Below are 25,637 nucleotides of genomic sequence, written 5' to 3'. Positions count from 1 at the left end.
TAACATGAAAATCAAAGCATGAATGTCATGAGCGGCATGATTTACGTGCGACGGTCTTGGTGCTCTCCTAGCCCTTTAGTTAATGGTCATCATCATCAGCCTATATTTATTTCCACTGCAGGACGAAGGCCTCTCCCTGCGATCTCCAATTACCCCTGTCTTGCGCTAGCGTATTCCAACTTGCGCCTGCGAATTTTCTAACCTCATCATCCCACCTGACTTTCTGCCGTCCTCGACTGCGCTTCCCTTCTCTTGGTATCCATTCTGTAACCCTAATGGTCCACCGGTTATCCATCCTAAGCATTACATGGCCTGCCCAGCTCCATTTCTTCCGCTTAATGTCAACTAGAATATCGTCTACCCCCGTTTGTTCTCTGATCCACACCGCTCTCTTCCTGTCTCTTAACGTTACTCCTAAGATTTTTCGTTCCATTGCTCTTTGTGCGGTCCTTAACTTGTTCTCGAGCTTCTTTGTTAACCTCCAAGTTTCTGCCCCGTATGTTAGCACCGGTAGAATGCAATGATTGTACACTTTTAGTTAATGGTATTACCATTAGTTAATGGTACCATTACATACCATTAGTTAATGGTATGTATGCTAAAACTGGTATGGCACAACATGACTGCATGACGAACATAAATGACAGGTCATAACATGAAAATCATGACATGCATGTCATGAGCGGCATGATTTACGTGTCACAGTTTTGGTGCTTCCCTGGCCGTTTCGTTAATGGGATGAATACGAAAATTGGTATGCCACAAGATGACTGCATGACGAACATAAATGACAGGTTATAACATGAAAATCAAAGCATGAATGTCATGAGCGGCATGATTTGCGTGCCACGGTCTTGGTACTCTTGCGGACGTTTCGCTAACTTGATATATACCAAAATTGGTATGACGAGACAACAATGTCTGACGACCATGGGTGACACGTTCTAATAACATGAAAATCGTGACATGCATGTCGCGCCAGCTCGAAGCCACGAGAATCAGTAGGAGTGGAAGCAAGAGATGCGCTGCAGTTAATTTGCAGTGAGTTGTAGCGCTTGTTCTTGAAAAAATTCTCAACCAAATAAACGATCTACGACATGAGAAATCGCTATGTATTTAATGCATTTTGTTTCCTCTACGTTGAGAAGCCGTGTGGCCGCTTTATTTTAAAGATATCGATGACCGGCTGCTTTATAACAGTTACCGGTTTAAGCTATATTGCTGCGGAAAACATGCTCAACAAGGTTTCATAGTCAATGCCTGCATGAGAGCCATGATTTAATGCCACAAAAGCCATATGTAGAGCACCAAATCATCTGACATGTATTCAACAATTTTTACCCATCTGCACATTTACAGGACGGTAAACGAAATAAAAAAATTCGGAATACCCTGCGTTGCAGCATGCAGTCCATAAATGGGGTAGCTGATGACTGATTCGAAAACACGAATGTTTTTTACAATTTTGTTGAAGGCACAAAACACACAACGAAATGCGATGCGCGCGCGCGCGTGCGCGTGAGTGTGTGTGTGTGTGTGTGTGTGTGTGTGTTTCGCACGTTTAACCAATATATAGCCCAACAAGACGCTATCTTAAGGTGTTTACGCAGCTGGCGTGTATTGTAGCCTTCCGCTGCCAGCGAGACCGGCTGCAAATTCCGCTCTAAAAATAAAGATTACAGAACGTAAATCGGAGACCTTCACGCTGCCGATGCGAAAACTTTGTGTTCTCATCATATCGTTAAAGTACCACACGTTTTACATAACGAAGTCTACGTGCAGCTGCGCAAAGTACTGCTTGCTGCCTATCCTGGCTATAGGCTGCCTGCGGAGAGGGCATCATAATGGCGGACGCCGTAGCAGACGACGCGGTTGTCTCCACCCTCCACGGCGGCGGAGGGGGGCGCACGCATCGAGGAACCCTATAACACACAACCTTGCAGCGACACCTAGCGAAAGGGAAACAAATTACAAACATAGTCGTCTGCCTCTGAGATCTCTGTCGTTGAGCTCTGCAGCCCTGGGGGGAAGGGGGGGGGGGATTTCGGACGCGATGTCGCTGCTAGCCTCGTTTGTGCAGCGCAGTTTCAGCTGTTGAATTAGGGTTAATTGCACAATGGTCATTTGCCACACAGCGAATCCAATTTTGAGTCACGGCCAGGAGGCGATGTTACCAGCATGCGTCCAATATTGTGCGCGTAATCGAGCTGGAAAACATGATGTAACGCTTCATTAACCAGTGTTCTCCACAAAACAGTCAGTTTTTCCCCGCCCAAAATTGAAGGCCTCGCAATAGGGCAATGTCGAGCGGTCTTACCTAATCTATCCAAATTGATTTGGATTTGGATTATCCTTAGATAAGTCCAAAATTATGGATTTTCGCATAGTACATGCGTGCGTTGTTGTGGTTAAAGTGAAAATGGCACTGTAGGCGAAGCAAAAGCTTAGCACAGCATTAAGAGGTAGAAAAAAATTGTGTTCACCGCTGCACCAAAATGATAGGTACCTTAATGCCTTGGCGCCACCATCTTGAAACACTGAAGGGAATCGTCTCTGAAATACGTGGTAGCAAACATGATTAGCACGCGTACGTTTGCTCAAGAGGAGCTACCTTTCATACTTGGGAAAAGGAATGCCTGTGTGGAAATCTCGATATAAGTTTTCAATCGAATCAGTCCGTATATTTTAATTGATGAGGTAATTGATTTGATTTACTGTCGTCAATAAAGGAACCGAAGACATGAGTTTTTTTATTAATAATTGCTTAGAATAGAGCATCGCGTCAGAGTTGGGAAGTTGGCACATAGAAAGCACCTACATGGTCCTCCTACGATGGCTTCCGTTTCATGGTGCCATTGTTCCTCAAGCACCACAGAAGAAAGGAAAAATGAAGCTGAACAACAAAATCTGCATCCAAGTTGGAGCATGCTATCATTCTGTGTGCATATGATCTTGCGTAGACTTTTTTGGCTTCTTTTTGCGATATATATTTCGTTGCCCGGTTTCTTCGCCCGTTACGTTCTTTGTTTTGCAGCGAAGAAGTAACTTGTGATAACATACACTTGGCTCTTTGAAAGAAGTCATCCATTTCCCCTGAATGTATTGAAATGTTTTTTGTTCGTCGAGCGTGATCTCCAATGCAGCAGAAGTTTACCGGCTTTAATGATAACCTATTGTACATCATTTTGCGGGAAACGTTGCAGTAGTCTTTCTATTTCTTGCGTTTTGATAAATTTTAACTAATAAGCTTGACTCACTGAATTGTATTATTTGCCGGTTCTTGAACTTTGTGTTGTTCGTTTTACGGCGTCGTCATGTATTTAGGCTGCCGGTATGTTGATGTGGATAAAACAGACTTGGCCTTCTTTTCTGGCTCTTGTCAAATGCTATGTTTTTCAGTCACTCAAAGTCTACAAAATCAATGTATTTTACTACGTGTTAACGGACGCAGGGGTGTCTTCGGACCTATTATATACTTATCATTACGGCACTTACCTTTAATTCCCGGAGGAAGGAGTGGTTTCGGTAATATAACAAAGCCCCATACGAGGAAGTCGACTCTCGGAAATGGTAAAAATATTTATTGACACTCGCTAGCCTAAGGACCTATCTTCTATCAACAAAAGTGAAAAGACACTATAAGTAGCATGTTGAGCGAAACATGAGAATATTTTGTAGAAAAATATCGCAGCTTGAAGATTCTGAGACACAGCGACATGGCTTTCCGGTCCACGCAACCTAGAAGCTGAAATACTAGTCGATTATGTTTAACGCACCTAATTATATATGGAATCAGTACCATTATGCGTTATGTTGCAATAGAAGACACCACTGAGAAACGATCATGGCCGTAGATTTTTTTTAAATAACGTCACCATAACTAGTTTCACGTGCACTAATCGAGATCAGACGTTCAGCAATACATTTCCGCACATGTTCTTACTAAACACCTTAGGTTGCAAAAGCTGATAAAAAAAGTATAATTAGTTTATCCGTGAGAAAAGTGTGATGCTGGTGCTGACAGATCATTTGAATGCCCCTTTACGTAGATGCTTAAAAACGAATTTGACGCAAGGAATTTAAACTTCCTTCGAGACTGCATTGTAAGTAAAATGGATGATATGCATTCTGCGTTGAGAAATGTCTGGCATTGTCCATGTGCCCAGGCGCCTAACAGAGTGTGAAATAAAGCTGCAAATCACACTTTCATAACACGAAAGCTTGAGTCTGAGTCCTTGAACATGCTATGCGGAGCAGAGAATATTTTGAAGCAGTGGAATATTATTGGCTCGAAATGTGCCTGTTCATGGAAGGCCTATGATGAATAGTGTCACGTAACTTCCGCTTTCGTTTTTTTTTTCTAATGTGGGCTTGATAACTCGTCGCGCACACTTGGTGAAAATGGAAAAAAAAATATTGTTTTAGGATATGACGTCCACACGGTTGTTCTGGTGCGAACGACATACAGCAGCTGCTCGCTTACACCAAAAGAGTTGGTTAAATGAGCCGGAAATGCGATGCCATGTAAAAAGAAACAAAAATGTCGCATAAACGCAAACTATATAGCGGCTGTCATGTAGTGATTAACGAAAGTGGTCAAAAGAAATGCTGGTGTCGCACACATGATATGCAGCAATAAAGAATCCAGGACGATGTATTTCCTGCAATGTTGCCAGAGAAGAACTAGCGTGTGCATGGACAATTGCAGACACTACAGAGATAAAAACGGGTTATCCAAAAGGAAAAAGAAATACATTTGTATGCTTCTCATATGGGCGTTGTAATGGCAGTGCAAGTGAATGTTGTTCAAGTTACCACCGTGTTTTTCGCGTTGACAATGACAACTTATTCAACTTTGAAACCTTCACATTGTTCGTAATCTCTCCCGATAAATTACGCGAAATTGCGGCATCTTGTGAACAGCTGGCATTGCTGCTTCTTAGCACAATTCTCTCAGTAGTTGCGTAGTGCCGTCATAACATCGCGGTCATCCTTTGTGTTATGATGTTCGTCACGTGATCCTACTCATTGCAATAACGTGCATACAGTCAGAGAACTCAGTCTATTGACGCTAGGTAAATACATAGTCTAAAGCTGACAAGTTTAGAGCACAGCGGACCGGCATGGAGCATAAAAATTTGGCGTGTTATCGGTAACCTTTATGAGGGCTCTACTTTGTTGAAAGTCGGCAGTAGCCCCCCACCTTTCAGCCATCACAAAATAAAAAAAGCACTGCCACCCTCCTTGGACCTTTGCAAGCACATGCGTAACACACAATGATTTCAAATTTAGAAAGCTGCCGCTTAGTCGCCGTCTCTCAATGGTGGCCACCGGAGGATATTGTCCAAGTCCTGACCTTGCGAAAGGAACATCAGCAACGGCATGTCCATGAATCCCTTGATGAAAACCGAAAACCTAAATAACTGGTGTGAGAACTTCCCGAAGCGCATCGTTTTCAGGCAGGAATCCGCAGTCGGAGACTTCCAAGTAAGTGATGCCCTCTAACGGATTCCTCGTTTACCCACACTTCATTTCTGATCATCCACTAAAAATGTCGAGCTGATTTTTGTTCCTGTAGTGACAGAAGATTCTGCCATAATTTTCGTTGTACAACTGTCATCAAGAAAGAAATTTATTCAGTGTGGTTGCTCTCTGTATTCGCAACAGTCTATTATACCCTGTCAAAGACCGTCGCCTTGTTTCGAAAATGCATAACACGACGACAGACTATTTGGCAGTCACTAAACGACTATCGGGTTAGCAGAGAAGCGACCCAAGCTGGCTTTCCCGCAATGCACATTGCCCAAGTTATTCCGGCCCGAGCATTGCCAGAATCTTGGATAACGCGCTGCTAGTGCATTTATTTCTTGCTTCCTTACATTCTTTCCTATTATACCTAATTGAGCAAAGGAAAAACAACGGACCACACGTCGGACCAGTAATTGCTATTTAAACGGAATCAGGCCGCCACGTTCTTGGTAATAGTGAATTATGGGAAATGTCACTTTACTGAAGGGCCCAATACGGCCGTATTTTGGGACATCCTCTGTCGTCTTTTTCAACTGGGCAACGGGTCAAATCTTGTTGGAGGCGGCACAATGTCGCACCGAGGACATACACAGCACTGAAACACTGCGCGGCTCAAAGGCTACCCATGTGCCGGCATTTTGTGTGCCACTCTGCCTCGGAGTAAAAAAAAAAATTGCGGGGGCAGCTGACTAGACGAAGATGAAGTCCGGCTGTCGTCCTATCGCGCAGCGGTCAGTGCGCTCGAGCCGCTGCCAGCGGCCGTGGCAGTGCAGGTGCCCGAGGGCCGCGAACCGCGACGTGCGGTCATCCAGGCCGTGTCCCGTGCAGCGGTGGCCCAGGTGCTTGCGCATGGCCGTCACCTCGCAGGACACGCACAAGCGCTGGCCTTCGCGCAGCGAGCTGAACGATTCCAAGGACTCGCACGCCTTGCGGGACTTGGTCACCTCGAACATCACCACGTACCTGCGCACGGGTGATATATGAATGAGACACTCTTGCGACGTATACTATACTGCGTCCCTCGACCCTTCGCTTATAAGTAGCATTCCGGCGGGTTTGTGTATAGTGGACTGCACACATAGCGACTAATATTCTGGTAACGAGCGCTGTGACTGGACGTTCATATGCTGCCGATACATCGCGCTCACTAGGCTTTTAGTGTGACGTGCTAATTACAGAGAAAATTGCCATATGTAGCAGAAAGTTTCCTGTCTTGTTGTCTTTATTATATGAACGGAAACAAAATCGAATGTTCCTAACAGGGCCGAGATGACGTATTCTTAGCTGTTAGCGCTACGCGTAGTCGACAAGGCCTCTTTTGCGGTTTGAATATATGCACAGTGATTCCAAAAATGGTAGCCGCTGGTAAACAAAGCGTTAGAGAGTCCTGTCCCCAGCTTTTTCTGTCCATACATATAGTCAGAAGGATGCTTCACTGATTCTCAGAAGACAACACACCCGTTGTAGCAGGACTGTTTTCTTTTCATATCCATTTTCGCAATAAATGTCTTCATTCCAACCTTAGTAGCCCGAGCGCATAAGAATTACTCGTGCTTAATTTGTAAACTTCCGTACTTGTTGCTATAACGAAAGAAACCATAGCGAATTCACAAACCTTTTCTTTCTTAAGCGGCATTTGCCACTGGGCGGCTGCCTTCGGTAACCATATGTGCATCATCAGGATAGGCTGTATTTTCTCTTACGAAAAATTCTAGCACAAGAGGTTTTTGTGAATACAGGCTGAGAACCCAGGTTCAGGCGCTCACTTACGGTTTCGCGGTGGTGTTGTTCTCCTTGCTCAGCTCACTCTTGGGCAAATACTTTAGGTTCTGGCGGATGTCGTACGAGTCGTTCATAGAACGCAGTGGAGAGAACGTCACTGGCAGCAGCAGTGCCGTTTCTGAAACACGAAGATAGGAAAGAACGGACGTTACCTACAGCAGGCGCGGGCATATTCTTCAAGGAAATCACGGTTTCCCAAAGCCGCGCCCGGCGACGAAACGAAATGCCAGTGTAACATCGATTGAACGCAACAGTAGTATAACGCATCACGAAATGATAATCGAAACGTGTAATCCAGCTTCTCTTGCTAGCAATCCACTCACAATGAGAGGACGAGGTGCGTATATATAGAAAGTGATAGCGCTGCCCATGCATCCTGAAGCCTCATAATTGTATCGTGGTTTTGTCACATAATACGCGAGAATTTGATCTTTATAATGACGCTACAGGACACATACTCTTAGTGTCACATATAAAACTTGCGTATTATAGCCCTGGTACTGTTCTGCACTTCATATAGGTTGGGCTAAACCAATTCGATGACTAGCTGCTTCATGGACGCACTATTTTGGAACATGGAGCTTATCACATATCACAGAGGATGGCTATACAAATGTTGCTTTAGCGCTTTTCAAGTTCAAGTTAAATGGCTCAGGCTGTACCCATATGGGTTGGACCCGAGCAATTTTGACCTATCTCGGAGGGCGAATGGCGTATCTGGAATAAAAAACAGGTTGGAATAGTTTAACGTTATCCTGGCCTTGCCTCTGTTAAGGCGGTGTAACATTAACTGAAGTTGACTGACTGGTTTGTGTTAACGTCTTTGCTTATTTATATATGCTGGCATTCTAATACTCGACCGCACTGCGTGCGCTCGGTTAACGATTACAGTTGACACCCTCATGGAACGCACTTCGCAATTCAACTGCAAAGCTAGCACGGTTGCCGCAAAATATGGAAGAAATGACGTCAGCAATGCGCGCACACGTTATCCATCGACTAGCTTCGCCCCTCGAAGCAGGCAGGGGTGGAGGGCGTTGATCCCCAGAGACGCCATTGGCCGTACTATTCGCGTGACCCCCGACGCTCTCAGGCGTCCGTAACCGCTCTCGTCGCGAGACGCGAAGCAGGCTCCTATGTCAAGACACCCGCTTCTAAAAGGACACTCTTACGTCTGCGTCAAAGCCTGAGCCCTTGCGCGCCTTGACAGGGCAGCTGCGTCATACAACGCCATACATTGCGGGCGGCGTCACATCGCGGGCAGTATATACCCGCGCTGTCTGTTTACGCTCGCTCCCTTCCGCGTGCGTGTGACTGAGCGTGCGGGAAGCAACCGCCTTGACGGATATCGCGTCGGGCCTTGCAACGGGAGGCACGCAAAAGCCTCCTTCCATACTGCGTTATTACGGCCGAGAGAGGCGCGCTGCGGAGCGCAGTCTATAAATACATACGCGTGTGTCACATACGAGGAGCGACGGGATGGCTCCTGCATTGAACAGTTATAGGATTGACCCTCCGACCCACGAGATACCACATACGCTAGCGACTAACGTGCATGACTACAGGCTCGGTTATTGACCCTTCAACTGGCAAGATAAAAATGACTTAACCTAGAATGGTTTTATTGCATTAGTTCTTCTTTTATTTGCACAAATACATACCAATTGAAATATTAAACGGTTTCTCTTAAAACTAAGCGAGATACAATAGGTCGAAATTATTGTTGACCAGGTGGTGACAGCTAAATGTATGGCGCAAAACTATAGTCTCTGGCACTTTCTTTGGCAAGGTTAATGTGTGTTCTTGAGATGTACCTTGATGAAGTTAATAAATAAGACCTTGCTTAAAGAAGGAAAAAAAATTCGCATTCGCAACAATATGACCCCACATGCGCTAAGATAATGACGAAGCCTTCAGGTTTTGTGACCAACACATCTTCTGCTGCTCACGCTCGACATTTTATTTGATATCACTGTTGAGCAGGTACATAAATCAAGGTAAACTGAAAAGCACAGACGAATATTGGGATTTGTCTATTATTGCAGATAGTTTTGTTAGGTCAACAATTGAGCTGCCAGTTAAAGGGTTAATGTCACACCGGGCCACCCAAACATTTTATTTTCGGCGTGTTAGATCCATCGCTCCTACCGAAAAAAAAAACTTGAAAAAAAAATGGACCAAGACGTAAGTTTGTAAGTATATTTTTCGTAAGTACACTTACGTTTTGAAACTAAGTATTACCCTTTCGCGCATGTGTGTCGCGAAAAATTTCCAAGAGCGTGTTGGGCAATACGGCAGAAACCCCAGTAATTGGATTTTCTACATTGCAGTGAACAGCATCTCTCTAATCAGACCTAACGTGTGTCTCGAGAAACAGTTTAGCTAATGGCTTCTCCTGGCTACGTAACGTACCTCTGTGGAGCTTGTCCTGTGGCTTGCTGTTGCACCGGTGTCCGTAGCAGCCGCGCCTTTGGCGCAGTTCGCCGCAGGTCAGACCCCCGTTCCTCGGCTGTTCCAGGATGGTGCGCTCGCGACCCATGCCTCCGGATCCGCACTCGGTGTCACACTCGGACCACGGTCCCCACTCGGACATCCGACAGTCCGTCACTATAAGAAAACGAGCAGAACACACAGTTTGTGGGAGATGCCCCATCCGCAGCCATCGTCGTGACCGACGCTGGCTAATACACCTGCAGGGCCAGATTTAGCCCGCATGCACAAATACTCGGGAAACTGCACGCGAGGACAGACTCCACCGTAGAGATTCGCACGCCGCAGTTGGCAATCCATGGGTTCGGCTTCTACCGGCCGTCGAGCTTTCTATCCGTCTACTTTCATTTTTCAATGTGGCGCTTAGCTCATAGTGACGCATAGGCCGCTCACCGCGTCACTATCTTTAGGTTAGTGCGGGTTCAGGCAGCATACGACCTTCGCCGTTCGTGGTAGCTTGCGCGTTCAATGGATAAATGAATTCATTTATTCAGAAAATGGTAGGCCCGAAGTTTTCTGGTGGGCGAAGAGGGAAGTTCTGAAGAGACGTGGACATCCACTACATCACGTGCGCCAGGCCACCAGCAACGAAGAAGTGTAATAACGTGACTAGATGATCGGGGCGTTCGAGACTGTCTTTTTGAAAAGCTTCAATATCGGAATGGTGAAAAATACTGTTGCCTTGAAACGGTCGAGGCATTAATTGACGCACACGAACGCAACAAAACGCTTGATTTCAATAGACGCAGTATTGTGTAATGAATGAATGAATGAATGCATGACTCTTAATTGAACAGAAAGATGGCTCGTGGCCTGCGTAGGGTTGGTGTTATTCTTTTTTTTTTTGGCTAGGAAAGCGCGGGGAGGGGGCAGAATTAAATGAATTGAAGTATATTCGCCTGCCTGATGAGAAGCCAGAGAGCAGTAAAGTCGTCCCTGACGGGACTGTACGTCATGATATCCTGGTCTTCTGTGCTGTCACTTGTATATCTACATATCGGACTCGTTTAGGGGTTATGGAAAACCAGAACACATGTTTCAACTCTGGGGCGCTATAACGTAAAATGATTCCAAACTATTTTGATTCCACTTTCTGCGATCAGCCTCCACGACTGGTCAAAACATTTTCGGGCCGCTCCCAACTTCGCCTGTCTGTCACGCGACGTCACGAAAACCGCAATAGCTCCCCATCTGATAAAACGTGTACACACTGATTATGCATGATTAAACCGCACAAAAGAAAAATAATCATTCTGATTCGATGTCTTTTCACCAGTAGCTCTCTGCTATTGGTCCAATGTTTTCTGGCTACGCCCACTTTGCCTGTCTGTCACGCAACGTCACAAAACCGCGAAAACTCACCACGTCAAAGTGACGTGTACACGAAAAAAAATGCATTAATATGCCGAACAAAACTGAAAATTTTTCTGAATAGCCACAGACTGCCCCGTTCCGAAAGGAATCAAAGATGGCTGCCCGCCGATCGCTCAGGCCCTCGCTACTCGCACCTGCCGTTGAGCATGTATTTATTTGCGCATGATAAACCTTTTTGCGTGGCAGGTACAACGTTATCGAGCCCTTTCGGCATGCATACGACATCGCTCTGTCAACTCTTCCTTGTTGAGGATCCGTTTTAGCGGCATTCTTATCCTTCCGTTTTACGCCGCCTCGATTTTCGACCAGCCACCGCTAGCTAAGTAAGGCGAAGTGGACCAATCGGAGAAGCCGGCACCACCCTCTTCATGCGGTTATCTATTTTCACTGTGCTGGCTCGGCCCCATCCAAACCCTAACCACTAGAGCGTGCTCCTCGCCTCTTGTCAGCCAATTAGATAAGAAAAACCGCTGAGTGTAGACAATGTTATTGGTTTTGAAAGCGAACAAAGCTGACATCCTATAAACGAGGAGAGTGTTTGATTGGGTTGTTCAGACAACGCTGCGGGTCACCGCCCGATGCTTGCGTCGGTGGTTACGTAAATTTGAGGTCAGGAGATTGTAATAAGAACAGTTTGGAATTATTTTACGTTATAGCGCCCCTGGTGTACCGCTGTCGGAAACTCTAAAAAATAAATGTGATATAACAAAGAAAGAACAGAAAGTTTTTTTTTTACTACAGAAAACTACTTTCGATGAAAGAGATTATTTCATTTCAGAAATGATTCTTTTCTGTTTGTGGTCAAAGACACAAGCTTTCTTGATTTTACCAAAATTTATCCTCACACGGTAAAGTGAAAGAAATTGTCATCAATACTATGAGCAAAATGAGATTTGTCCGTTTCTTTACTAACTTCAATTAAATTTTGTGTGCAACTTCTCTAGCCATGCAAGTATAGGAAGATCGATCTCGTTTGACGGAGACGATTGGTCGTATTGCTGAATACGACAGAGTTGCAATCAGAGCAAGTGATGCCGCTCAAAACATGACTATATATAAACTTGTAAAGTGGATACTTTGATGATGTTGCGTAGAGCCGGGTATCTTGGCGCCACATGTCTTGTAAGGAGTGGTCATATGTTCTAAGTAGCGGGCTTATACGTGTGTGTATGATTTGTTGCAACCGCATCCCAGCAATTTACTTTTGAAGCGAAAGTTCATTACGCTACCTCGGGCAGCCGTCGGCGACTCAACCCTTTTCACCTCGAGAGCAAGAGGTCAAACCACAAGAGAGCATTATCGTTGCTCACACTTTGTCTTGAATTATTTACAAACTCATTCCTGGGATATTTGAGTATGGCAGCCCACAAACAAATATCATGAAACAAAACACGGGTAGCACATGCCGTTTATGTTAAATATTTTCGAACTAAATATTAAAAGTGCGAAACAAAAAATTGACAGTCACTTTAGCATATGCCAAAGAGGGTGAAGGCGAAAGCCTGCGCGCTCAAGTGACATTCATTAAATTAATTCACATTCTCATTCGAATGCATTGTTACTTTTGAAGCGAAAGCTGTGGACCACCCCCACCTCCCTTGCCTGCCCCTACAAATCTTTCCTTTAAACCCCATGTCGGGTGGCTGAAAGAAGCCACCAGCACCGACGACCAACGGTACCTTGCGGCGTTTATCGGTGCTGCACTGAAGAATGCCGCAAGCGAGGCTCTGGACTGAGGGCCTTTTCACCACACCACCCAACATGAAAATAACGTTTCTCTCTCTCTCTCTCTCTCTCTCCATTACGCTACCTCGGGTAGCCGTTGGCGACTCAACAGTTTTCACCTTGAGAGCCAGACGTAAAACCACAAGAGGCGCATTAAGGCGCGTTTACAGTCCGACGTCATCGGCACGCGGGCGAGCGTCATCAGACGCCGGGAGCGTCGGAGCGCATTGGCCGCGTGTCCGGTTATGTTGGCGGCGCCAGTACGTCGAACCATCGGTCGAACTATAGCCGCTGTTGTTCTCGCCAGCGTCACATAACGTGTGCGCGCGTTCAGGATACGTCGGACTATATTTAGGCCTTTACGGAGCCCTGAAAGGAGATATTGCCGCCGTTGCCCGAGTAGAGTTGGGCCCGGCTGCGAGTTGCAATCAAGTCTGACTACTTTACTGATCACCGCAGTGTCTTCATAGGCATAAAAAATGATGAATAAACACTGTATTCATTGCAAACAAGTCTGTATATCATTGCGAAACCACACCTCGGCCACAGGTCGACAAGGGCCCTAGCCAGGTCAGTGACGCTTTCGATGTTAACCATAGTTAACCAAAGCTAAACCACACCAATTTTTACGTACTACGTGAAAGCTGCAGTCATGAGGGGACTAAAGGTTATTCCCGTAATGGAATGAACTATCTAACAGTTTTTTTCTGTAAAATAACAGAAAAACAGTAAGACAGGTTATTGTTGTGAAATCACAGAAAAACTAGTTACCAGAAAATATATGTTATAAATTTGCTCTATATTTGTTTGTTCTTTCACAAAATATTTTTAACAATGCATCTAAACCAGGTTACCTCCCGAGTCGTCTTCAGACCGTAGGTGCTGTTTTCTGGACTCGTGGGCCATCCATTTAACCGCAACGTGTTCAGAAAGGGCTGCACCTGTTCTTAGTTTGTGCATAACTAGCGCGTTTCCTCTGCTTAGATCCTGAGGCAAGGGCTACGACGTAAAGACTAGACATTGAGCTTTCTAAGCGCTGTATACATGTACTAGCTATAGCCGAAGCTTCGGTGCTGTGTACAGAAACGCTTCAATACACCGACATGGACGCATGAGGAATTCCCGCCCTTCAGATTTCGTCTGCTCGCGGAAGCTCGATTCTCGAAAAGATTAAGGCGCTCGTTCACGCTTTTGTACATCTTTCTCGACTCTTAAACGCACCTTTGGCGATAGGCCCTCATCACGCACGGATTACAGAGACAACGAAGTTTCAATTCATTCATTAAAACGAAGTTTCGATTTCTGATTTCTAAGCCACACGGCGGTACCGATATTCAGTGACATTTCTAAAGAAACCACCTTGGATGGGTCGTGCAAAAACGCAGCATCAACAGCAAGGAGTTCAACGGAGCGAGTTAAGTAACGCCGCCAGAGCAAGTGTCAGTCTGAGGGCTTTTGACACAAGACAGAAAGGCTGTGTCCAAATCTCTTTTGGAATGATGAGGGATAGCTAAAACAGGTTGAGTGTAGAACGAAGCAGGACGTACTTTGGAACAATATTCTGGACTCGCTTTTTGTGCCGCCGCTCTGGCACATTGCGCCCATCTTAACTCGTACTCACCTTGAAAACAAGATGGCCTAAACAGCAAGGGAGAAAGAACGTGAGGGACAAGGCGAAGACAGCTCGGTGTCTGCTTGCTCTGGAGGCACTGTATTTGACCGAGTTGTCTTAACGGTTGTTTGGTGCTGCAGGCTTTACAGTCTCCCGGTAAGAGCGCATCGCGTGTGACTTGCATGCCAGTATGCATACAACGCTCTAGTCTTTTTTCGGGGCGAAACTCATTAGGGTATAGACTTGTCCATCCGGCGTTGTCCGTGCTCACATCGACTGCCACGCCATCTGTCAGTCATGGATGAAACGTTGTATGCAGCGGCTCAACGTCTATACACGAGATGGCGCTGCTGTGTATGGCGCGTTCCCGACCACACAATCTCTTTCTTCCATGGACGAACGTAAGGCGCGGCATGCTGCGGCTCAGCGTCTACACAGACAACAAGTTAATCCAGCCGCGACGGCGCAGGAAGCATCGGCAAAGCAGCAAAAACGCCAAGCGGAACCGGATTTGAGGGCGCGGGAAGCGGCGGCTAGCCGGCAATGCCGACAGCAAGCTACCCCGGCGGCAAGAGCGAGGGAAGAGGCGGCAAAGCGGCAACACCGACAACAAGCTGCTACCCCGGAGGTGAGAGCTCGGGAAGCGGCGGCTAAACGCCAGAAGCGTTGTCTGCCGGAGACGGGAGGCGCCGATACGCGGTTCAAGCGCGATTTCCTCGATCGGAGTTTATACGACATGAAAATTGCTTTGGTATATGACATGCGGTATATGGCGCGCTACCTTGCCATGCCATCCTATCACTAAAGTTTCTCATGCCTTGTCTTACATTCTTGACCAACTTTTTCCTCGGAATTTGGAGAATGACAGCTCAAAATCAAATACCATGAAACAAAACACCGACAACGCATGCCTTTTATGTTAAATTTTCTCAGACCTAAATATTAAAACTGCGAAACAATAACAGAAACCTGAAAATGATGTAATTTGTTTTTGCCGCGGCTGTGCACTATGTCCGGGTTCGGAATACGCAAGAGGCCGCGTTTCCTAACAGAAAGCTTGCGTTCGTGCATGGCGTTCGCCGCCAGCGTTTCCCGGTAAACATTGCGGTTACGTAGGCTGCAGTTGCCGGGAACCGTGAGGAGTCAGGGATCGTTGAATGCTATTGTGTTCCACTCTAAAAGGCGAAGCTTAAGCGACCACCAAGTTCTTAACAGCGAAGCTGTTCTGAGTGGAGCCTTCGCCGTCTGTCTGTCCGGCGGTGTCACGCAGGTCACGTGACCAGGAGAGGATGAGAGCCGCGTCGGGGGAGGGCAGGTAACATGACCAGCAGAGGCGGAGAGGCGCCCAAGGATGAAGAGCCGACTAATGAGAGGACGCGCGCTGGAGGGAGGAGGTGACCAATGAGAGGCTGCGCTGGGCGCGAGGAGGAGAGGCGATGGTTAGCAGAGAAGGTGTTTCAGTGAAAAAAACGCAAGCCGGAAATAAATACTGCTAGTCGGGCCACGGATTCGAACCACCGATCTCCCGGTTGCGAGACCATCGTGGTAATCGATTCAGCCACGGTGTTTTTTTTCTTTATTGCCCACTTTAACATTATACACCAACGAAAACACAAAACAACAAATCGCAAAAGGTTAAACACGTCAGCCAAATGTATTGATTGAAATGCTGGACGAATTGGCAGCATCGAAAAAAAAATATTACGTCGTGCCAATAAATATTTTGCTGATTCAGCCACTGTCGGTTCATCATACGCGCCCTTTAAAGCGGGGTTTTATATGCATGAAGAAGTAGACGTGGCGCCCGCAGCTCGTGCTCGGCACGCGCTCGTGCCACTGCTCCCTTGTTCAGCGTCGTCGTCTGCTTCTACAGCTGAATGCGTTGGATGGGATAGGAATAAACTTTACTTGTCCAACGGTTAGTGCTGTTGGTGCCCGGGGCTAGGCTGCCAGGGGTCCATCGCCGGAGAAAAATCTTTCGAGATCCTCGGCAACGGTCCTCGCCCGCTGGACGGCCCACTCCTGGTCCTCGTGTGCCTCGTTGAGGAGGGCGGCTTGCCATCTATCAGCGAGGCGCCCCGCTTCAGAAGGTCCTGCTGTTGTCTTCCACCTTCCTCTTGGTCCTTCTCCCTCATGGCGTTGGCATTCCCAAAGTATATGGGCCATATCAGCCCGTTCGTGCTCGCACCATGGGCAGCCGGGCGACGGGTGCAGCGCGGGCCACAGGCGGTGCAGGTGGTAGGGCTTGGTGAACGTGCCCGTCTGCAACCGCCTCAGGTCGACTGCCTGGGACCTGTCCAGCTAGAGCACTGCACGGGCCGATTTTTGCGGCCCGGGCCCGGCCCGGGCCCGTTTTTACATTGGGCGGCCCGCCCGAGCCCGATCAAAACTTTTATGGCGAGACCCGGGCCGGCCCGGGCCCGGAAATAATCTACGTTACCCGCCCGGCCCGGCCCGCCACCCCTTTACCTTAAGCCCGAGCCCAGCCCGAGCCTGACTCGAAACCGGCCCGAACCCAGCCCGAGACCGAAAAATACATGCTTTTCAGAGTTGAGAAGCCCGAGAATAACTCGCAGAAAGCCCGAGCCCGGCCCGGGCCCGCGTCAAAAAACCCGAGCCCGGCCCGGTCCCGGGTTAAAAAGCACACGCCTTGCCCGAGCCCGGCCCGAGCCCGTGAAAAAACTGCTCTACCCGGCCCGGCCCGGCCCACGGGCCAGGGCCGTGCCCGGGCTTTCGGGTAAGCCCGAGCCCGTGCAGTGCTCTATGTCCAGCCGCCCGTTGGGTTGTGGATATTTCATACGTTCTTTCCTGTAGTGTCCAAGAACCTCTCGGTACGAGGCCAATAACTCCTCGATATCGCGGTCGGCGTCCCCGTGGCTGCTCCGTCCGCCGCGATTTGGGTTGTGAAGGTAGCTCCTCCGCTCGGGTCCCCCACAACAACGGCGGCTGCCCTCTGGGTGATCGCGCCGCGGCGGGTAAGCTGCCTCGCGACGAGATGGGCACGCTCTTGTGGTTGGGCGGGATGCCGGTGTGTTTTCGGCCGTTAGTATTGTTGTTGTTGTCGCGGCTGTTGTCTTTTTTAGCGCCAAGCTCCCCGACGTGCGCGGGGAACCATTTGAGGGACTTGTTCGTAATCGTGCCGGACACGAAGTCCCCGGCTCTGGCGTTAAACATGCGCGCCACATCCGCGGACACCCAACCTTTGGTGTAGTTTCGGATCGCTGATTTGGAGTCGCTTATGATCAGGCTATCCTCCGTACCTCCGTGGAGTACTGCGACGAGATGGCCATAGCTGAATGCGTTGCCGCTCATCATTCCAGCGTAGAATTTCATTCTCTTCTGTTGTCGTAATGGGGAGGCCGTGTATACGGGGGTATGAGCCACCTGCTTAAGGGGGTATGAGCCATTCATCGTCCTACCGTAACGGACAGATTTAATTTTGAAGCAATTTATTTTCGAAGAATCCCAAGCGGCAATGGTGGGCGAATGCTGCTAACCACGCCGCCGAGCAAACTCAAGACAGCGGCGGACTGCGGGCCTACCGTCAGTGACGTCGTTCTCTCCGTCGCAGCAGAACGTGCATGTAACCTCACAATTGAGAACTACTTTAATTAACCCTCGGGATTAACATAGTGATAAACACCTGGGGCCGAACGTTTCAGCTGCACTGGTTATCCACCTTCAGGGAGTGGAAGGGCCGACGAATTTTTTTTTCTTCTTGGCTGTGTGGGAGTTCTTGCACAAATGTTTTGCTTGCTTCAGCCCGTAAATGTACCGTGTTTTTCGTTTCGCATTTGTGACGGGCTGCTCCAAAGTTTATTGGCGGAATGGCAGCCGCATGGGTTCTAACACACGAAGTCCAGCACTACAGCAGTGAGGACATTACGTTACTGTCGCTGTTTTCTTCCGTTTTATCAAAATTCAAGTTGCGTTCACTGATGTGCGCTGTCAGAAACTTGACCGCCTTCTCAGCAAAGTGCCCATTATACACCGGAACTAACAGCTGTTGCCTAATAATCAAAGTGAAGGATTGGTGATTGATGCAGCACACGACTACCGTATTGCGTTTATCTGCCAGTACGAGATTCGCTAAACCCTGATCTCCTTTGGTGTCAGTTAACTGTAGCTCTGTGTTTTAGTTGGCGCTGTGAGGTACCTGGCAGACCTGAGTGGCTGTTCTAACTGTTGTTAGAACAGCCACTGAAACAGGCAGCCATTGAACAGGTAGGTGTCGCGTGCCCATCACCTACCTATCATACTAATTACCATGCAGAATGTTTCGGTGTGCGGCACTTTGTAGTTCCCAGAAACACTACCGCAGCCTTTGTGATAGCGGACCCCTATGTATCTGCTCCAGCGCAAGCTTCAGTGCTTAATTTTAACGAGCGTGAAGCGATGGCTTTTCACTCACTTCTCTTTTTTTTTTGCTTCGACCAACGCTTCTTCTGCCATTGCTCAAATGTTGAACACAAGCTAACAAGCGAGCTTTCATGTTTGCTGAACAGCTGACATTACACAAGAACTGTGCACGAACTCGTGAGGCCTATTTATTTACTATTTATTTAATGATTCGTTTATGAAACAAACAACCAATTACTGCTACTACTACTACTACAACAGCTACTACTACCGGAATGCGCCTTGTACATTGACTCCAACTTTACGAAGCGAGAAGCGACTCTTTGCCGTTCTTTGTGCTGGGGAAAGCTGAAGACTGCCTTCGCCCACCCGTGACGCCATCGGAACACGTGCACCCTGACACCCGTGCCGTCACAGTCCCTCCCTGCTTCTGCTGACGCTGCGGTTACGGACCATCCGGGGTCATCAGTCGTTGAACCCTTCTGGCACCCTCGGAGAGGCGGCGGCGTCAGTGCCTCGGCGCTTTCTCCGCTCCCCCTCTCTCTCTGCCGTGCATAGTACACTTAGTTGGAGCCGTGCCAGACACGCGACGCGCGTATATCTCGCGAGCCGACGCAAGCAGGGGTGTACTGGGTCGCCGGTCCCCACAAACGGGCGCCCGTTATGCGAACGAACCGCGGAGCCGAAGAGAGATGCCGCGCCCTGTGCGCCGAAGCATCTGGCCTTGAAGCGCGCTCGCGTCGCCAGTCAGTGAACTCTGCTCCCTGTCGCGCTGCAGGCTCGTCCCCACCACGCTGTTCTAATGACGGCTTGGTGAGGCAGCGGCGGTAATTCCTTTGTGCTCCGGGGTATGCAAGTTCGGCCGAGCGGGGCTTTCTCCGCGAAGGCGAGCTTTCTTCGCGATCTATCTCCGACCGCCCTTGAGACGGAAAGACCTTGTATTACGTATACGAAGGTTGCGAAGGAAGATGCTCGGACAGAAATTAAAGAAGGTGCTTGGCTTCGCTGTCAACATCCCGTTATTACAAAAGTGCCCACGTGCTCGGTGTTGTCCACGGAATTCTGCGAAGCGCGCACGAAAGTTGAAAGGCCCCAGTGACTCGAGAGAGGGCTTTAACCTTGTAATGCCCAACGTATCATTTCAAACTCGAACGTACGTATTACACGGAGCTTGATAGCTCACAATTATTATTTAGACTGGGAAGAAGTAACTCATGGCCTTATAGTAGAATATTCAGCCCGTCCACTAGTAAGTGCTTAATCGTTATAATAATTCAGTTTTCCCTCACACAACGTTGAATTATTTTGAGCAAATCTACTCTTTATGGGCAGACGCAAAGAAGAAAAAGTTGTGCTAATTTTGCTAGATGTTGGACTATGTTTGAGCATTACAGGCGTAAAAAATTAATATGTAGTTGCACCGACGGCGTATATAACATATCTGTAGATAAATTCATCTAGGTAGCCGCCGTAGTTGCTTAGTGGCTATGGTGTTGGGCTGCTAAGCACGAGGTCGCGGGATCAAATCCTGGCCACGGCAGCCACATTTCGTTGGGGGCGAAATGCGAAAACACCCGTGTACTTAAATTCAGGTGCACGTTAAAGAACCCCAGGTGGTCGAAATTTTCCGGAGTTCCTCACTACGGCGTGCCTTATATCAGATCGTGGTTTTGGCACGTAAAACCCCATAATTAAAATTCATCTAGGTGAAACATTGCTAGCTGGCCTCATGCTCAGAAGGACTTTTCTTTTTACCTTCCTGTCATTCACTGTTTTATACCACTTTTCTTTTTTGACTGTGTTGGCACATGGGAAGCCGTGAAAGGGTTGACTATATTGTGAGGCAATATAAACTGGGATTAAGTGAAATGTTAACAAATGTATATAGGCGCTTGGTTAACAATTTGAGTTTGTCTTAATGACTGAAGTCAGAGTAGCACCCAATGCCGATCATTTCCTTGCATAACAGCCAATTTCAATTCACTCCATATTGCATGGCAGAAAACAGCGTTTTCAAGACTCTAAGCCTATATGTTAATTGTTTTAGCGTGTGCGTGCGTGTGTACGTTTCAGTTAGTTGGCTGTTTTTTTATTATTATTGTCGTTTTGGTAAAGAAAGGAATTAGTTTGTGTGTTTTAACTTCCCGAACCTGCAGAGACGTATAGAAGGGGTGTTGCAGGTGACGGCTCCGGAACGATTTTAACTGCCCCAAGTTCTTCGACGTGTACAAGTACGTAGGCATTGTTGCACTTCGCCCCAAAGGACTGCGGCCGCAGGCGGCGGGAAATTGAACCCGCGACCTGGCGCCCGGAAGCAGCATGAGATAGCCACCGAGTCGGGTGATCGAGGAAGGAAAATATACCATTATTTACGTAGGACAACGATAATACCTGCTGCTCGATTCAAGCTAAAAGTAAAATTTGCTGAATGGATGCCAGTGAGGCTGGAAGCTGTTTAGGTGGGGGTGACGTTTTGCATTGGTGTAGCTGTGTAGCTGTCTTAGGTCGTCACAGGCGATCAGCAGTGATGTGTCGCGTGACAAGGAGACCATGCAGCTGCCGAATTCACAAAACTTCTCGTTCGTAGCGCCCTTTGCCATTGGCCTGCCGCAATAGCTATATATGCGGTAGGGCATTATGATTGATTTAAATTCATCTTTACGGACAATTATAGAAATATAGTTTTTTCTTTTGAAAATACGGGCCCATGCTTCCTTGCTTTGCTTTCTTTTAAGTCATATTGCACGCACATAGAAACGCAACATGTCCTTGCTTGCTTTAGTTAATGGTTGCCATATAAGAAAACGGAACATAGCGATAATTACAAATGAAGCTTTGTGCTAGCGAAAATGATAAAATTAGTGAAGTAAGGTACACCATGTTAGTATGCACAAAAGAATCTGCCTTAATTTCTACAGCGAGACACTACGACGTTTGTCTGGTAGTTCAACGTCTTGCTCTGGACGAATGTTGTTAATGGGCTGTTCTTGCATTGCGAGAGAATGCCCAGTGCTGATCAACAACTTGACGCCTGCTTTCAATGAAGACTGGGGTTGTCTCCTTTAAAATGCGAGGCATTTCTGGTAGCACCTATATTGATCCCAAAAATTTGCTGTTTCTAAATATACGTGCGTAAAAGAAATTTTTTAAACGTGCTTTCTATGTGTTGCAATGTTTCTTTGTGCACAGTCTCCACCATATTTCGATGGGAATGTGGAGCTTTAAAATATTTTATCAACAGTTGTCGCAATTCGAATTGGGAAGATAACAGCACGCAACTGTCCTCTCCCTTTTCTGCCGTTTGCGACTGTCACAGAATGCATTATCTATACTTAAAAAGCCGTCTGGTCGGGCAATTAAATAGTGCTGCTTCACTCACTTCAACCCTTGCACTGTAACACGCCTCCACGCTCTCACTCTCTCACTTTTAATTAGGTGGCGAGCTGCAAACCAGAAATTTGAAAGGGTTTACAAACTAACGAACAAGCAAGAAGGACTATGATTTAGATCAATCGAGGTCCTTAACAATGCTGCCTTGTTGCCCACCCCGACTGCGTCGCCAGAATGAAATGTGACTGCGCATTGTCGCTTTCTTTACGGAACTAGGCAATTCACGATAAATCTTTTACACTACAATTGGTCGTAAGAACAACTGTCAGCCAATCATGAGTAAACTTGGCTAGATAAAATTAAAGTACAGCTTCTCCCTCTCTATCTCTGTATTAATTTCTCGCGAGTGTGACGTCATAGATTTCATAGAACTTTTCCGTATTTTCGATAATTTTGGCAGTGGGAAAGTTCTCGAAAGTTGCTAGGATAACTATCTCGTTCTTTCAAAATGCAGTGTAGTCTTTGTTCTTTATCGACAAGCAGTTAGCTGGACCCTTATGCATGCGCTCTCAATATATATTGGTGTCATGGCATTCCGGTGTGACAACATTAGGATAGATTCGCAAGCCGTATTTTGTAGTCGCTTTTCATTTTTTTTAGATCTCCTCTCCAGGTAAAAGTGGACATTTTGTTGTAAATGCAAATTCCTGTACAGCCTAACTTGGTATACTCTTCGCGTCTCTTTAAAGAGATTTATTAAGGTGGGGTTGGGGTTAAGCATAGAAAGTTCCGTTTAAAATAAAGAAAGCGTAGAAGAAAGTTTTAGATTGGAGGACACAAGCGGCTTCAGTCCCCGAGAACCCAAAGTGTGCTTGGGTATTGCTGGCGCTCAAGTAGCTTACGTACGCAAATGAAACGCAATCTTCTTTCGGCCCTTAATCTAAAACTCTCTAGCATAACAAGACTTTTGGCGTGAGAGGCACATGTGTTGTTGGTTTATCAGTGTCCTTGCGTTAGGTTTCTTGTGCTATGTGCTCTGGAGATATGGTGGTAAGCGATATCCAGAAAAAAATTACATAGATAAATGCGCTGGCCCCAATACGAATGTATACTGCGGCCAACTGATTATGTACTTTTGAGTGGTGTTCGCAAAGGTTGAATATGAGAACGTCGTTAAAGTTGATAAGTGACCCCATAGCAGCACGCAATATCTTAGCTTGAACAGCTGAATGCAAAGCGTCAGCTAAAAACCTCATGGCATACGGTTTTGTATTGAAAGTAACGCTTACATTCCGGAAAATGTGCTCAAGCTAATCCTAGAACAGATTACATTCCCATTCGAACTTAGCTTGAATTTTTTTTTTCAGTTTCAGTTTTGGAATATTTGCGGTAGTGGTAATCGAATCATTTTAGTATAGAGCACACATTGCATGACTCGTCGAAAATGTTATCAGCACAAAGCCTCGTTTAGCTAACCTGAGGTTTAATAATGTATTTTATAGATGTGACAGCCTGCATTTCTCAAAATGTATTACTTGCACTAACGCGACAAGGTTGCAATTTCAGTAGCACCTTTATTTCATTGACCTTCTTCCGGTATTGTGTATTGACGAGCACTTGTTACCTTTGTAAATGAATTGATAATTTCACTGATGAGTAATCAGTACCTAAATGAGAATGGGCTCGACAAACACACGCACACCCGCATGCACGCAAGAACTGCGCTGCGCATTTCAGTGCATCTAATCTGCTTGTCTATTTGCACGGTGACAGGTAATGTCCAGAAGGTGCGTTATAAAGGAAAATACAACTGCAAATATACATTTAGACTATTTCCTCGGGGTATTGCCGTTCTCATTATTTCAATATTTTTGTGCTTGCGGGCGCAGGAAGCTTTATTCGTGAACGTGTGTACATTGCAACGGGGAAAGTGCACGCCTCAAGGGGCGTATTTTAAACCAAGACAGAATATTGACGGAAGCTTGGTACACGTGGAAAATGAAGGCATTCCCGCGTATACCAACGACGGCACTTCCGACATCCCTACCATCGCTTATCTTAGAAATACGTCCTTTTTCCTGCTGTGCCCCACTGTTACCATTTATCTTGTATCGAGCAATACGGTGTCTTGGATTCGCTTCGCTATACTTCGGGTAGCCGCGCGACATGTCCATTCGCGCGCTCTGTACGCGCTAACGAAAACAAAAAATCGAAACCTTAAAACTCTATTCGTTCAGTGCTCCGCGACGGTTAAGCAAAGCTTCGGGGCGCAAAACCGCGCAGTCACGCAATTTTACGTGCGGTTTGTATAGAGAACGCATGCTCTCACCTCCGCAGGACTCCTTGAAGTCGTCGCAGCAGTCTCCGAGCTGCATGCAGGCGTGGTCGCAGTAGCAGGACTGCTCGTCTCGCTCCTCGACCAGCGCGTTGGGTCCGCCGGTGACGCCGATGGAGGAGTGCGTCATCATCTTGCGCACCACGCACGATGCGTCGCGCCCGGTGCAGCACAGGCCCGCGGCCCGGCACGAGCCGTCGCCGTGGTGCCTGCGCTCCGGGGCAGCCCGCACAGCCTGGCCGCAAAGCAGCAGCAGTAGCCAGAAGCCGAGGGCCGACCAGAGCCAACTCGATAAGCGTGTCATCCTGCCGTTGCTGTGGCCCCGTCGGCACTAGTGCGTGTGTGTGTGTGTTTCCTGGCTCCGGCTTCTCGACGTCTGCGCTTCGCGGCCAAGTCGGCGGGTGTGTGGTCGCGGGCTCGTCGTCCGCTCGAAGACGTCGATCGTCCTCCTCCTCCTTCACCTTCTTCTCGCCCATTCGTTGGTGGGGACGCGCCGGAGAGAGCGCGTAACTGGAGGGGGTACTTAGACGGGGGGGACCTCCGCGATGTTAGCTCCTCGCTGGTCCCGAGGCCTGCGGTGTCAGCCCTCCCTGTGCTTTTTTGCCACAGCTGGTCGCCAAGAAGGAGGGAATCCGCGGCGGGGAAGAGAAGGGGGAGGCTCCTCTCCACTGCGGGGGTGTTTTGCGTGTGCCAGAGCGCGCGTTGTGTGGTTCACAGCGGGAGGGGGTGTCACGGCGACGGGGCCATTAGCGCTCGTGTAGGGACAACAGTCGGAGGTTGGCCAGTTCGGTTTCCCGAAATCCATTGAAACTCTGCGTCACGCGCGTGGATCCGGAGCTCCCGTCAACAATGACTTCACATTCCGAGAAAGGCGTGAACAAGAAAAGACAGCTAGCAGGGGAATAATTTTTTTTCTCAGACTCACGTAATTGCACAGTTAAAAAAAGCCTCTAAACTAAAGCGTCGCAGAAAGGTATGGTAGTTTCACCACCGGAGATGTGTGACACGTCAATGAAGGGGTCAAAGATAAGACGAAAGCGACGCGCGATAGTGTGCTTAATCGCCAGGGGCTATGTGTAAGTGAAGGATGACTGATCACTT

The 25,637-nt window shown here is 47.5% G+C and overlaps 1 protein-coding gene across 1 annotated transcript; it reads right to left on the bottom strand.

Moving 5' to 3' along the window:
- Window positions 1-3,559: 3,559 nt before the first annotated feature.
- LOC119445643 (somatomedin-B and thrombospondin type-1 domain-containing protein-like) lies at window positions 3,560-24,977 on the bottom strand. The gene is made up of 4 exons (XM_037709917.2): window positions 24,531-24,977; window positions 9,724-9,918; window positions 7,300-7,429; window positions 3,560-6,492 (listed from the first exon to the last, which is right to left on the bottom strand). Exons 1-4 carry the CDS (start codon window positions 24,838-24,840, stop codon window positions 6,219-6,221), a joined length of 909 nt encoding a protein of 302 aa, XP_037565845.1. The 5' UTR covers window positions 24,841-24,977; the 3' UTR covers window positions 3,560-6,218.
- Window positions 24,978-25,637: the final 660 nt, after the last annotated feature.

This window comes from Dermacentor silvarum, chromosome 3, assembly GCF_013339745.2.
Source record: "Dermacentor silvarum isolate Dsil-2018 chromosome 3, BIME_Dsil_1.4, whole genome shotgun sequence".
Lineage (NCBI taxonomy): Eukaryota > Metazoa > Arthropoda > Arachnida > Ixodida > Ixodidae > Dermacentor > Dermacentor silvarum.
The sequence above is the reverse complement of the archived record's forward strand: the minus strand, read 5'-3'. Positions and strand labels throughout refer to the sequence as shown.